The following is a 15,655-nucleotide window of genomic DNA, read 5'->3' on the forward strand; positions in this document are numbered from 1 at the left end:
ACTAGTGTTGGTTGTTCAGACAGTTGTGTACTAGTGTTGGTTGTTCAGACAGTTGTGTACTAGTGTTGGTTGTTCAGAGATTTGTGTACTAGTGTTGGTTGTTCAGACAGTTGTGTACTAGTGTTGGTTGTTCAGACAGTTGTGTACTAGTGTTGGTTGTTCAGACAGTTGTGTACTAGTGTTGGTTGTTCAGAGATTTGTGTACTAGTGTTGGTTGTTCAGAGATTTGTGTACTAGTATTGTTTGCTATGAGCGTCATGTACTATTATTGGTTGTTCAGAGAGTTGTGTACTAGTGTTGGTTGTTCTGAGAGTTGTGTACTAGTGTTGGTTGTTCTGAAAGTTGTGTACCAGTGTTGGTTAATCTGAGAGTTGTGTACTAGTATTGTTTTCACAGACAGTTGTGTACTAGTATTGGTTGTTCAGAGAGTTGTGTATTAGTATTGTTTGCTATGAGCGTCATGTACTAGTATTGGTTGTTCAGAGAGTTGTGTACTAGTGTTGGTTGTTCAGACAGTTGTGTACTAGTGTTGGTTGCTCAGAAAGTTGTGTACTAGTATTGTTTGTTCAGACAGCTGACTACTAGTGTTGGTTAATAAAAGCATTTCGTACTAGTGTTGGTTACTCAGAAAGTTGTGTACTAGTATTGTTTGTTCGGACAGTTGTGTACTAGTGTTGCTTGCTAAAAAATGAATGAAAACTTTATTAATCCCAACAAGGAGAAACTCAGTTCCAGTACATCTCGATGAAGAAGGTCAGACAAACATCAACACAGGATACACACACACACATCTCGAGAGGTTACTGAGGTCAATGCAGCCGAGCGCCTTAGATGACCTGCGCCGGCGCACCTTTGTATAGCATGCAGATGGACCACGAAGAGGGCCGGGGGTTGGGTTTGGTGACAAAAAAAAGTCGTATCCCTACACTGCGTACAATGTGTTGATACAAGAAAAAAACTACACCGTTTAAACACAAATAGCACATATTCAGACAAAGACACAGTACATGAGGCTCAGGGGGGAAACGGTGGTTGACGGGAGTTGGGGGCCCCCCATGAGTCTGTCCATCAGGTGCAGCTCCGTGAGCCAGGCACATCTTCCGGGCAGCTCACAGAGGAGGTAGGGAGGGGGTTGGGAAGCCGAGGACAAGCAGGGAGGGGGTGAGTTGCAGTTATCAACCCTCAAGAACAGCTGCTGTAGTCCACTCTGTAGAAGCGGCTTTGTTTTGGTGGAGCCAAGGACAGTTGTCCAAAGCTCCTTCGGGGAGTCTGATTAGATAAAATACTTTTGGGCGCCAGCAGGTTGTTTGTACTGCCGGCAAAGTCCTTGACTGGCTCTTCGCTTTGTGTGAGGCAGAGATTGATCCGAATGAGAAGTGGGTGAATTTAGCCCAGTCTTCCCTCAAAATCCAGGCAGAAACTTGCTCCAAGGTGGCATCCATCTTCCGCACAAGTTCAGGGGTCTCAAGCAATCTGCTTAAGTGGGCAAGACAAGCACAGAGCTTTTGATCCGCTTGTGAAAGTTTCTCTGAGTCTATCCTCCCCGAAAAATCTTTCCCAGGAGCTTTGATTGATTGCCTCTCTCCATCTTCTGCTCCCAGACCGCCTGATAAATTAGAAATCCTCCGATCCCAATTACGAGGAATCCAATTATAAGAATTCCAAATAGGTACACGTCCTCGACATCCTCCACAGACAGCTGGGCCAGGCACACCAGCCTCCACTTGCCCCATGGATCGATGGTGTATCCAGCCGCGTGGGTGCCGTCCGGGCAGGAAGGGTCCGCTTTCCCGTTCCTTAGTGTGGAAAATACTTTGTCGATCGAATTTAGAGACCAGCTGATCGGATCCATTTTCAGAGTGCAGAAAAGCAGCGGCTTCAGAAGGGTGAAGAATGCACCTCTCCAGCAGACAGGACAAAAAAAAGCCTTGGGGAAGGGCTGACACAGGAGGAGCGAGAGGAAAACACGTCTGTCCTCGACGAGAGTCAGAAAGCAAGAGAGCTTTGCGTTGTGTACTAGCGTTGTGTACTAGTGTTGGTTGTTCAGACAGTTGTGTACTAGTGCTGGTTGCTAAAAGCGTTGTGTACTAGTGTTGGTTGTTCAGACAGTTGTGTACTAGTGTTGTTTGTTCAGACAGTTGTGTACTAGTGTTGGTTGTTCAGACAGTTGTGTACTAGTGTTGGTTGCTAAAAGCGTTGTGTACTAGTGTTGGTTGTTCAGACAGTTGTGTACTAGTGTTGTTTGTTCAGACAGTTGTGTACTAGTGTTGGTTGTTCAGACAGTTGTGTACTAGTGTTGGTTGTTCAGAAAGTTGTGTACTAGTGTTGGTTGCTCAGAAAGTTGTGTACTAGTGTTGGTTGTTCAGACAGTTGTGTACTAGTGTTGGTTGTTCAGAGATTTGTGTACTAGTGTTGGTTGTTCAGACAGTTGTGTACTAGTGTTGGTTGTTTAGACAGTTGTGTACTAGTGTTGGTTGTTCAGAGAGTTGTGTACGAGTGTTGGTTGTTCAGACAGTTGTGTACTAGTGTTGGTTGTTCAGAGATTTGTGTACTAGTGTTGGTTGTTCAGAGAGTTGTGTACTAGTATTGTTTGTTCAGACAGTTGTGTACTAGTGTTGGTTGCTAAAAGCGTTGTGTACTAGTGTTGGTTGTTCAGACAGTTGTGTACTAGTGTTGGTTGTTCAGAGATTTGTGTACTACTGTTGGTTGTACAGAAAGTTGTGTACTAGTATTGGTTGTTCAGACAGTTGTGTACTAGTGTTGGTTGCTAAAAGCGTTGTGTACTATTGTTGGTTGCTCAGATAGTTGTATACTAGTATTGTTTGCACAGACAGTTGTGTACTAGTGTTGGTTGCTAAAAGAGTTGTGTACTAGTATTGTTTGTTCAGACAGCTGTGTACTAGTGTTGGTTGCTAAAAGCGTTGTGTACTAGTGTTGGTTGCTCAGAAAGTTGTGTACTAGTATTGTTTGTTCAGACAGCTGTGTACTAGTGTTGGTTGCTTAAAGCATTGTGTACTAGTGGTGGTTGTTCAGACAGTTGTGTACTAGTATTGGTTGTTCAGAGAGTTGTGTATTAGTATTGTTTGTTCAGAGAGTTGTGTACTAGTGTTGGTTATTCAGAGAGTTGTGTACTAGTATTCTTTGCTATGAGCGTCATGTACTAGTATTGGTTGTTCAGAGAGTTGTGTACTAGTGTTGGTTGTTCAGACAGTTGTGTACTAGTGTTGGTTGTTCAGAGATTTGTGTACTAGTGTTGGTTGTTCAGACAGTTGTGTACTAGTGTTGGTTGTTTAGACAGTTGTGTACTAGTGTTGGTTGTTCAGAGAGTTGTGTACGAGTGTTGGTTGTTCAGACAGTTGTGTACTAGTGTTGGTTGTTCAGAGATTTGTGTACTAGTGTTGGTTGTTCAGAGAGTTGTGTACTAGTATTGGTTGTTCAAACAGTTGCGTACTAGTGTTGGTTAATAAAAGCGTTGTGTACTAATGTTGGTTGTTCAGAGAGTTGTGTACTAGTGTTGGTAGTTCAGACAGTTGTGTACTAGTATTGGTTGTTCAGAGAGTTGTGTACTAGTGTTGTTTGTTCAGAGAGTTGTGTACTAGTGTTGGTTATTCAGAGAGTTGTGTACTAGTATTGTTTGCTATGAGCGTCATGTACTAGTATTGGTTGTTCAGAGAGTTGTGTACTAGTGTTGGTTGTTCAGACAGTTGTGTACTAGTGTTGGTTGTTCAGAGATTTGTGTACTAGTGTTGGTTGTTCAGACAGTTGTGTACTAGTGTTGGTTGTTTAGACAGTTGTGTACTAGTGTTGGTTGTTCAGAGAGTTGTGTACGAGTGTTGGTTGTTCAGACAGTTGTGTACTAGTGTTGGTTGTTCAGAGATTTGTGTACTAGTGTTGGTTGTTCAGAGAGTTGTGTACTAGTATTGGTTGTTCAAACAGTTGCGTACTAGTGTTGGTTAATAAAAGCGTTGTGTACTAATGTTGGTTGTTCAGAGAGTTGTGTACTAGTGTTGGTAGTTCAGACAGTTGTGTACTAGTATTGGTTGTTCAGAGAGTTGTGTACTAGTGTTGGTTGTTCAGACAGTTGTGTACTAGTATTGGTTGTTCAGAGAGTTGTGTACTAGTATTGGTTGTTCAAACAGTTGCGTACTAGTGTTGGTTGCTAAAAGCGTTGTGTACTAGTGTTAGTTGTTCAGAGAGTTGTGTACTAGTATTGGTAGTTCAGACAGTTGTGCGTCGGTGCCGTGCAGTACCTTCACAGGACAGGCCGTGCGACGTGACCCCGGACAGCGCCTCCCTGCAGACGTTGCAGTAGGTGGGCCTGGCGTGGGAGCAGGCGTACCAGTTATGCATTCCGCTGAAGTGGTCCATGCTGTACTGGGTGGACTGGAGACACAGAACCGGTCAGCCTGTTACCGGGACCCACCTGGGGTCAAATGGGGAAAGGGTCTAACCTCGTAGTTCTGCCTGTTCTGGATGCTGCGCAGGGCCGACATCCAGTCCTCCATCTCCTTCCTGTTGTCTGCACAGAGGATGAGGCGCCTGCAGGGAGTGATCACCTGCAAACAGGTATGCAACATGATGCAGTCGCCATGGAAACCAGGTGCAAAAATTTAGATCACACAGGAAGCAGATCAACTTCAAAACGACAAAAAGCACATTTAACCCAAAGCTGCTCTTGATGATCTGAGGAACTGGACCAGCGGTTCTGACCCGTCAGATCTGAGACGGCGATGGACGAGTTCATCCGGACCCACATGTCTGTTCGAGCAGCTTTAAGAAGTACAAAACCGCTGAACCTCGTCTCTGCTCCTGCTCCTACACCTGGCTGTGGTTCCTGTCTCAGGCTCGACTCCCGCGCCCCCGACTGTCCCCCCAACCACGGCTGGATGAAGCTCGTCTGCTGGACTTTATATATGTAGTTGTAGATTTAGATAGGTTAATTCTTCTCTAGATGTTAGAGTTATATAATTATCATTTGCTTGCATACTATAATTTCCATATGTTTGTCTCATTTCTATCTTTCAGTAAGAAAACAATGACCTGAAAAGCTCTGATTATACGAGAATATGATGTTCTTGTTGTTTCTGATTAAATGACCCACATTCATGTCTGCAACCTTCAGTTTTCAATAAAAGAAGGCTCCATGCACTAGGAGGGCAGAACTCCTCTGTGACAGTTTGCGCTGTCACAGACCGATTCTCCTTCTGCAGAAGTCTAGCAAAAGTTCTCATCTCCTGTGTGGTTCTTCTCTTTATTAAGGAAAAAGTCAAAAACCCTGACATCTTGGTGCCGTGACCCGGATCTCAACATACCCACCGGTGGTGGACTGAGGATGACGCGCTGAAGCCGTGATCACGCCCGGACAACATAGGCCATCCGGAAGAAAGTCCCGGGAGGTGAATTCTTCACCGGGCCAGCGTCATAGGTCTAACCCTCATCTGCCAGCGGTGGCTTGACGAGATCCGACCGGAAGTGACGAACCACAGGACTGAGTGAGTTTTGCATACGATCACAGTGTTGAGAATAAAATAGCAGAAAAGGTTTCTGGCTAAAACGGGTAACCAGTCTGTTAGATAAATGCATCTAAACATTAAAGAAAAACACAATTAGAAATAATAGACCACAGCAAGAATCAAGTTTCTCATGCACGAGGGAGAAGCAGCCAGTGTGACAGAAGACAACCACCACGCTGCTCTTCTCAAAGGTCTGCCTCTCCTCGTGCTGCTTTTATTAAGAACACAAGTGGGAGGTAACAATTCAAGACAAAGACAAAAAGTTCATTAGGGGGTGTCGTCAAATGATCCATTTGGTGGATTCTAACTTCAAACAGTATCCCTTATCAGCTGAGGACAGTGTGTCGTAAAACCCCCTCTTCCTGGCTGGGGATGAGAAGCAGATGACCAAACACACAACTGTTTTTAGAAGAGGTAAAAAGGTCAATCTGAGTTAACATTTAAACATACATTTAGACAATGATAATAATAAAACAATTTCCTTCACACAGTCCCAGCATGTAAAAGTAAAAGTAGCAGAAAAGGTTTCTGGCTAAGGGAAAAAAAAAGAAAAGAAAAGAAAAATAAAAAAAATAAAAAACATTTTAAAAGGAAATATATATATATATATATATATATATATATATATATACAAAATTGTATTACTATATATATATTAATTTCGTTTCCATTTTTTTTCTTACATTTATTTATTTATTTACTTTTTTTCTCTTTTTCTTTCTTTTCTTTATTTTTCTCCTCCTATTTTTCGCATTAATATCAAAGTGACCTTGGTGTCGGAGTTTCGAGCTAGTTCGATCTCCCTGGACCAGGAACTCGGGACATAGCGTGCCATACCTCCTGGTTGGCCAAGGTCACCAAAGTAATCTCGGAGTTTTTTTGTTGTTTTTTTTGCAGCCTCAAAAGTGTGGACCGCAGACGATTAAAATTGATTTGTGTTTAAATTCACCATCCTACTGTTGTGACTATGGGTAGTAACATGAGTAAATCCCCTGACGGGGCTCCTTTACAGGGGGACGAAAAATATATGGTACAAAAACACCCAAACAGCCTATAATATATGTTAAAATGGAAGAAAAAGTATGGTGTGAAAGGACAGCTAAAAACAGAAGAATGGAAACAAGTGGTTGTTAAACTAGAGGCAAGTGTAGCTGGAAAAACCAGAAATAAGAAAAAAATGGAAGAAAAACAACAAGAATTAGACTGTGCAAGACACTGGCTTAGAGAAGCAGATAAACGTAAAAAAGATATCCAGGCTGCTAAAAACAAAAAAGCAAGCAAGTCAAAAGAAGCAGGGACTCCTATCACCATGTTTGTACGTCCAGAAGATAACGAAACCCAGCTCTGCGGCAGACGCCATCCGGCTGCGGGAGTAGCCGACATGCTACAGTCAAAACTGAGGAAACACCTGCAGTACAACGCTTGTCCCTGACCAGTCCCCATGTCTCCCTCTCATTATACCCAGACCTTAGCTCGCTGCCCCCACCTCCACCCCCACCTGAGCCCCCTACTTACGACTTTAGAGACAGATCTGAGCTAAAGCCTCCGCTCAGATATCGGGCTGAGAGAACAGAAACATATCCAATGATTCAGGTGGCTAACCCAAATCCAGGCGAAAGAGGGCCCGAACACCTTTATGTGTTCCGACCCTGGACCCTAGAAGAAGCTCGAAGGGCTGTTGAAGGGCTGACTCCCATTGATGAAGATGTAGAGAAGTGGATAGAAGATATGAGAGATCTTATACTCTCGTACAGACTAAATGGGTATGAGGCTGGCCAAGCAGCCCAAACATCAGTGGGAAAACATTGGGCTAGAGTAAGAGGGGATTATACAGGCAGAGAGGGCCAAAATGAAGTTTTTCCCGCCCCTGTCGACGCACTGTCTAGCAGCTATGACAGAGCCTGGACAGCTTTGGAAGGCAGGATTAGAACAATATTCAGGAAGAAAGCAAACTACTCCCACCTTGCAGGGATAAACCAAAAAACAGGGGAGCTGGTAGACGATTTTGCCCTCCGCTTTGAAAAAGAGTTTAACACCCACAGTGGCATTACACACAGTGAGGACCCGGCCTCAGCTTACCAACAACAGTTAAAAAATGGTCTCCTGAAAGCATTGCGGCCAGAAATTAGTGAATGGGTTCGTACCCATCACGTTGAATCTGATGACAGCTCAGTACCACAAACCATGACATGGGCCCGTCACGCTGAAAGAATTACAAAAGAAAAGAAAAACCCTGATGTGTTTTTCACCTCAGATGCTCTTCCACACTCTGCAGTGTTTTTCCACGGACCCACAGCTCGCGGGCGAGGGCGTGGGCGTGGGCGAGGCAGAGGACGTGGTAATCCCAGGGGAAGAAAAGGCCCTAATCGCTCAGAAGACTGTTGGTGCTGTGGTGGCCACGGCCACTGGTCAGCAGAATGCCCAAACAACAAACAAGGTCCGAATCACGGACAACGCAATAAACCACCTAATCAGCAATCATGCCATTTGCATGGGAATGATTTCTGACTAGATGATGACCAAAGCAATCGTAGTGAAATAGTAGACGTTTGCTCAGCTTGGAACATTTTAAACACCCTTTATGAAAAACCATGGGTAATGTTAACATTAAATGGCAAAGACATACCATTTCTTTGTGACACCGGAGCATGTAAAACAGTTGTGAAAACGCAGGTACCAGGAATAATGAGATCCAAACATCAAATAAAAGTAAAGGCAGCAAATGGTCAAATCGAAACTGAAAACGTGTCTAAACCCCTAAGCATTATAGACCCGGAAACAGGAAAAGAAATCAGTGCAACAGTAGTCATGTCCCCGAAATGCCCCGTTAACTTATTAGGACGTGACCTAATGGTAAAACTAGGAATTGCTGTGGTTCCAGTAAAAGACGGCATGCGAGCTTTTAGAACACCACAAGGTTCCTACGTCGCTGACACTGAAATAGATCAGAGAGTGTACTGTTCATATGATTTGCTCCCAGACGACAATCACATACAATTGACCTGCATGCTGTCCACCGCACGAGAATCGTTAGAAGAACCGCAAAATGAAATGGCCTATAGTAATTTTCAGATTACAATGGCAATTTACAACGACCCGTCTGACCCAAACATTTTGAACTTCTGCTCTCAGCATCAGATCCTTGTGGGAACGACACATTTATATACAGATAGGCGTTCACTCGCAGCCGTGCATGTGGTCCCGCCCTCAGAGCCTCCATATCAGTTAGACGCAGTCCCCCACATTCCCCTTTTTAAGCCCGAAAACATCTCATGGACAGATATGGGACAAAGGCTAAAACTGGCATGTGCAGCCACTGATTATAACTCTGATGACTCTCGCTGGGCTTACAGCCCATCCACCAACATATGGCGCACTACACATACTGGAGTGCTCACTGGAACAGCAGCAGTCCACCCCCTGCAATGACAAGCTGAAATTTACCTTACAGACAGAGATTTAGCAGACCTGGCCGAGATACCAGATGACCTATGGACCAAAGGTCTTACGGATGTAGGGCTACTAAGGTCCATTCCACCTGTTCATATCACCCCGAAATCATCTTGGCATCCCCGAATTAGACAATACCCCTTAAAACCAGAAGCTGCAGTCGGTATAAAACCAGTCATAGAGCAATCACTGAAAAGTGGCATTATCCGCCCATGCCCTGACTCCCCTTGTAACACACCTATTTTCCCTGTACAGAAAGCAAACAAAACAGATTGGCGTATGATCCAGGATTTAAGAGCAGTAAATGAAGCAGTGCAGACCAGAGCCCCATTAGTACCAGACCCACCCACACTGCTGAACTCCCTCAAGCCAAACCATAAGTTTTTTTCAGTGGTAGATCTAAGTAATGCATTTTTCTCTATCCCAATACATCCAGATTCCCAATTTTGGTTCGCATTTACTTACAATGGTGCTAAATACACATATACCAGACTCCCCCAAGGTTTTGCAGACTCTCCCACTATCTTCACACAGGCCATTATGGCCTGCCTTTCTGATCTGCAGCTATCACCAAAAAGCCAGCTCATAGTGTACGTAGACGACATACTAGTAGCAAGTGAAGATAAAGAAAGCTGTAAACAAGATTCCCTTGCGCTGCTGCGCCACCTCCACAAGACAGGAAATAAAGTAAGCCAGGCAAAACTGCAATGGGTAAAGGAGGAAGTCACATACCTAGGTCACACTCTGACAGCTGCAGGAAAACAAATCCATTTTACCAGAAAACAAGCTGTGGCAGACACCCCCAAGCCACAAACTAAAAAGCAAATGATGTCTTTTCTCGGGTTGTGCAACTACTGCCGTGCTTGGATACCCCACTATGCAGTTGTCACTCAACCCCTCCTTGACCTGATTCACGCAAAACCAATGACCATGACAGATAAGATACAGTGGACACAAGAGGCGGAAAAAGCATTTATAAACCTTAAACAAGACCTAATCAACACTACCACATTAGCACTGCCTAACTATTCCAAACTGTTCGTGCAGACAGTGGACTGCAGGGAGGGTACGTGACCTCTGTGCTCATGCAAAAGCACGGAGACAAATTACGCCCCCTTACATTTTACTCCAAAAAGCTTGATCCGGTTGCCCAATCTCTACCACCATGTGTACAGGCCGTTTGTGCTGCATCGATGGCTGTAACCTCCTCGGCAGATGTAATATTATTTCACCCTTTACAACTTTTAGTCCCTCATGCCGTTGACGTTTTACTTCTACAAAGCAAAATGAACTTGCTTTCACCTGCGAGACATCTCTCTTATACAGCTACGTTATTAGCCCAACCACACATCACAATCACTCGGTGCAACATTCTAATCCCAGCAACATTGCTACCTCTCCCAAAGGATGGAGAGCCACACAATTGCCTGGAAGCAACCGACAAGTTACAGTTACCACGTCCAGACTTAACTGACACGCCTTTAACGACCGGCATGACTTGGTTTGTTGACAGTTCTTGCTCAAAAACGGAAATGGGAAAAAACCAAACTGGCTACGCCGTTGTCCAGTTACCTAAAACAATCATTGAAGCAGCTCAGCTCCCTCCTAGCATGTCAGTACAAGCAGATGAAAGTATAGCATTAACCAGAGCGTGTGAATTAGCCAAAGGGAAAGACCTTACAGTGTACACAGACAGCCAGTACGCTTTTTCCACACTTTTTTATTTTGCCAAACAATGGGAACGCAGAGGAATGAAAACTTCCACAGGCAAACCCATCACCCACGCACAACTTTTACTTAACCTCTTACAAGCCATAAAGGCCCCATCAAGGTTAGCAGTTTGTAAATGTGCTGCACACACTGCAAACACGGACACAATCTCAATAGGGAACAGGCTTGCTGATAAAATTGCAAAACAAGCGGCGGGAGGACACCACAACACAGGAACATACTCTGCAGAAACAGAAAACACACAACTCATAGACACTAGCATCCTGCATGACATGCAAAGCTCAGCTCCACTGCAGGAAAAGAAATTGTGGTTATCAAAAGGAGCAGAAATAAATGAAAAACAAATTTATGAACTGCATGATAAACCTGTACTCCCGAAATCATTGTTCAAAGCAGCAGCAGTTGCGACACATGGGCCATGCCATGTGTCGACAGGAGGAATGACAGTGCTCATACAAAGTCACTTTACAGCATTTGGCCTACAAACTTACTTAAAAAGGTTTTGTACAACATGTCCTACCTGTATACGGCATAACCCACAGGGTAATATGCAACCAAAGCGGGGAGCTTTTCCTAAGCCATCCTACCCTTTCCAGGTATTACACATGGATTTCATTGAACTTACTGCAAGTGGCCCCTATGAGTACTGCCTTGTGCTAATAGACGCATTCTCAAAGTGGGTAGAAATAATCCCTACCAAAAAAGCTGACGCGATCTCAGTAGCAAAAGGTATCTGTAAAACCATCATTCCCAATTATGGAATACCAGAAATTATATATAGTGATAATGGAGCCCATTTTGTTAACACCATCATCCAAAACATGGCCGCCAGCCTAAAAATGACGTTGAAAAATCACTGTGCATACCACCCACAAAGTGCAGGACTTGTGGAACGCACAAATGGAACAGTAAAAAGCAGAATCAAAAAATGCATGGAAACAACAGGAAGACCATGGCCAGAGTGTTTAGATCTAGTAAAACTATACATGAGAATCAGACCTACATCAGATGGCCTGACACCCTTTGAAATAGTCTATGGAAGGCCCTATAGGTTACCTATAGTAGCCACAGACTTACAAAAAGCAAATGAAGAAAAAACAATAGCAGATTTTATCATAAGAATGATAAACCAGAAGGAAGTGTCCAATGCAAATTTACTGCCATCTGACTCCTTATCTCCACAGGAAAGCTCACCAGTGAAACCAGGCGACTGGGTGTTCATCAAGGTCCTAAAAAGGAAGAACTGGGCCAGCCCACGGTGGGATGGACCATACCAAGTCCTCCTAACAACACCCACGGCAGTAAAAATAGCTGAACGCCCCAGCTGGATACATCTCAGTCACTGTAAGTTTCAGCGTGCACCAGAGGCCTAAAGGAGGCTGTTGTGGTGAAGTCTGACTACAAAGGGGTTCCGTCTTTTAGTGGCGGTTCGTCTCAATCGTCAGCGAAGAAACCAGCCGAACCCAACATCCATTAGAACCTGGGTCTTTGAAGTGACCCTGCAACCTAGCAGCATGGAAGGCCCACTGCTGGGAGACCACAGCAGGTGGGCGCGGAGCTGCGCTGTGACTGTAGCATGTCTTCTTGTCGCATTGACCTTCCTAGCAATGGAGAAACCAGGAGAAGGTGGTATCAACCTAGTCCGCCGCTCATGGGATCTGTATGAAAAGACAACTCACCTCAATATTGCCAACCACGATCATTCCTACAGTACCAATCTCTGGGAGCAACGGATGAACAGAACTGCACACGACAGCAACATCACCAGCTGTTATGTGTGTACTTTCATGCCATATGCTTCCCACAATACAGGTCTCCGCCCAGGCACTATCACCAAAAGACAACAAGATTGCCTGTATTAACTTAGCACACACCCTGGCTACAACCGAACTAACAGGGCGACATTCAACTCCTGGAGCAAAAGGAATTACTCTGAGCGGTTTTGGGTTCCTCCCAATAACCCCCGTGGACCGTGTGGCCCAATGAGAAACCTGTTGCCACTACCACAAGACCCCATTAAGCTCCCGGAGGTGATATCTTTGGTGAGCATGAAGCCTGGCTCACTTGGACGTTGTGTATACAACAATTTCACAGTGAAAGTGGGCATGGTGCCCTGGCATCTGTGTAACGTTACCTTGACCTTCTGTGACTACAATCTAACAGTTCGATCTAACTACTCAGCTTGTATGCAAAAAGCCAACAGGATCAGAGGAAGCTGTGGATTACTCCTGATCAAACGAACATTTGACATAAGAAACCAGACCAAAGGTAGGCAAGACCAAGCGGGTTGCAGCCCCATAGTACCTGGGGACCGAGGATCCAGGGTCCTGGCTGATTGGTATTTCCTGTGCGGACACACTGCCTATGCATCCCTTCCTCCAAACTGGGGAGGCCTTTGTGCTCTGGTCCCTCTGGTTCCACCTGTGTTCTTCATGAACAGAACCGTCCGAACACCCCACCCCGCACGACGGAAACGTGCTGCACCAGAGTTCCACATGAACGCCCTACAAATGACTACCACTACTGGAGTCCCATGGGAGTTCCGCATCTGGGGTGGAGGAGCAAAGTTCGGACAATCACTCCTTCCATGGATCGGAGTGGCAGAAGTAAGAGACCACATCGAGAGCAACAGGTACGCATTGCTGAGACTCCTTAACACCACCTACAAGTTTTCCAATGCATCAGCAGCAGAAATGTCGGCCATAAGAACTATGGTTCTGCAAAATCGACTCGTGCTCGACCTCCTAACTGCATCATCAGGAGGTGTGTGCAAAATGGTTGGAGACACCTGCTGCACTTTCATCCCGGACAGCACCAGTGATGGACAGGACATTTCTACCGCACTGCATGGAGCTGCAAGCCTACGTTAAGTCTGCGACTCCTGGCGCCAGTCCCACCAGTGACATCTGGTCCTGGCTGACCACAGGCCCATGGTGGCACCTCCTGCTGAAGTTGTTCACCCCTATACTCATCGTTTTGTGCCTATTTTGTCTTTTTACAACATGCGCTCTGCCTTGTGTCATGTCCATGATCGCAAAGGCTACCACGCAGGCTTTCATTCGTTACCAGCTTGTCCAACAAGCTGAAGAGGACCCCTCCCCATGTGAATACTCCTACGTCAGAGGCATCGTGTGAATCTCTCACTGAAAATGCCAAAAGCAAGTGGTGAAATGATGATGTTTGATGCTCTGTTCTAAAAATAAAAACCAAAAAATAAATAAAAAAATACAAAATAAAAAAAATAAATAAAATAAAAACCATTTTTCACGTTTGTACCTTCCCCTTATAGTGTTTATGATGTGTTTGAAATGATAAAAAGGGAGGGATGTTAGAGTTATATAATTATCATTTGCTTGCATACTATAATTTCCATATGTTTGTCTCATTTCTATCTTTCAGTAAGAAAACAATGACCTGAAAAGCTCTGATTATACGAGAATATGATGTTCTTGTTGTTTCTGATTAAATGACCCACATTCATGTCTGCAACCTTCAGTTTTCAATAAAAGAAGGCTCCATGCACTAGGAGGGCAGAACTCCTCTGTGACAGTTTGCGCTGTCACAGACTGATTCTCCTTCTGCAGAAGTCTAGCAAAAGTTCTCATCTCCTGTGTGGTTCTTCTCTTTATTAAGGAAAAAGTCAAAAACCCTGACACTAAGAGTTCTGGTAAATCGCCTGTCCGTCCTGGGGGAGGATCCCTCCTTCATGTGGGCACCCCTGAGGTTTCTTCGTTTTTTCCGGAATCCGTTTTTTTTGGGAGTTTTTCCTTACCGTGAAGGGGGGTCTAAGGGCAGGGATGCCAGTATAGCTTAGTCAGTTTGTTAGTTCATTTTAGTATTTTCCTATTGAACTCTTTGTATTCGTGATCCTTTTGAGTTCATGTTTTACTTCGAAGCCCATCGAGACGACTGTTGTTGTGATTTTGGGCTATAAAAATGAAATTGAATTGAATTGAAGACGCCTTTAAAGCAGCGCTTCCATAAGACTGTGTCCCAGCGTGGACCCCTCCCCCACTCAATGGGGGGGGGGGGGGTCTGTGGGTAATTTCCCATCAAACTTAACGAGTTGAAGCTGTTTTTAAGGTTGAAGGTTCCTCACAAAGTTCAGAGAAGAGTGTGTGACAGAAAGAGATTAAAGGGAACACAAACAAACAAACACACACACACACACACACACACACACACACACACTGCCTCTCAGGAGTCCACGTCAGCTGACAGACCGCGTTAGTCTCATCTGGATCATGTGACTTTCAGAGCCGGTTCCAGTTCTGCTCTGAACCGCCTGCTTTTCTAAAGCCACGTCTACGACTTCCCACCCAGTAGCCACGCCCACTTCCTGTATGACATCACACCACAACCACAAACAGAAAGCTTATAAAACACATCACACATCCTGTTTGCTGTAAATACACTGTCACATGACGCCAGTGTGACACACACACACACACTCGAGAACGCTGATCCATGCTCCGCCTCTTGCTGCAGATCTGTGCTAAACTCCTCGTATTGATCAGTATTGATCAGTGATGGAGGAGTCAATCTGTGCACCAATCACTGACTGATGGGAATTGAACCGTTAACCAACCCGGAGCGGACACTGGAATGAAAAAAGCATCAGACCTGCAGACGGAGCTGCAGTTAGAACCCCGGAGTATTCCGACCCACAGAGCCTGCAGGGACTACTTTCAGCGGCGGATGTAGACAGACTCACAGTGAAGCTGTTGTTCACGTTCTTGGTGCTGGACTCCGCCACGCTGGCGTCTGTCAGGTCCACCTCGTCAAAGATGATGGACTGCAGACACACAGAGATCCATTCAGCACAAGGATCCGGTGAGAACCCGCCGGTTCGGTGGGTACAGCCGACTGACAGCGGAACGCCCATGAAGAGCCTCACCTTGCTGGTCTGGGCGTAGTACAGCGTCCGTCCTCGCAGCTTGAAGTAGCGTCTCTTCCAGCGC

At 45.0% G+C, this 15,655-nt stretch overlaps 1 protein-coding gene across 4 annotated transcripts in view; it reads right to left on the bottom strand.

Annotated features, from left to right (window-relative positions):
- The window catches only part of dgkd (diacylglycerol kinase delta), a 71,895-nt gene that overhangs the window by 40,039 nt on the left and 16,201 nt on the right, over window positions 1-15,655 (bottom strand). For 3 of the 4 annotated variants that reach the window (XM_078929819.1, XM_078929818.1, XM_078929820.1), the window contains exons 2-5: window positions 15,592-15,655; window positions 15,409-15,489; window positions 4,452-4,556; window positions 4,251-4,383 (exon numbers count right to left, since the gene is read on the bottom strand). The exon at window positions 15,592-15,655 is cut by the window's right edge and continues 47 nt beyond it. In XM_078929819.1, the coding sequence (XP_078785945.1) occupies window positions 4,251-4,383; window positions 4,452-4,556; window positions 15,409-15,489; window positions 15,592-15,655 (383 nt within the window). Of the gene's footprint in view, window positions 1-4,250; window positions 4,384-4,451; window positions 4,557-9,428; window positions 9,501-15,408; window positions 15,490-15,591 lie in introns of those variants that run through there. The other variant, XM_078929821.1, reaches the window with a different exon arrangement.

This window comes from Oryzias latipes, chromosome 13 (assembly GCF_053564925.1).
Source record: "Oryzias latipes strain Hd-rR chromosome 13, Olatipes_Hd-rR_3.1".
NCBI lineage: Eukaryota > Metazoa > Chordata > Actinopteri > Beloniformes > Adrianichthyidae > Oryzias > Oryzias latipes.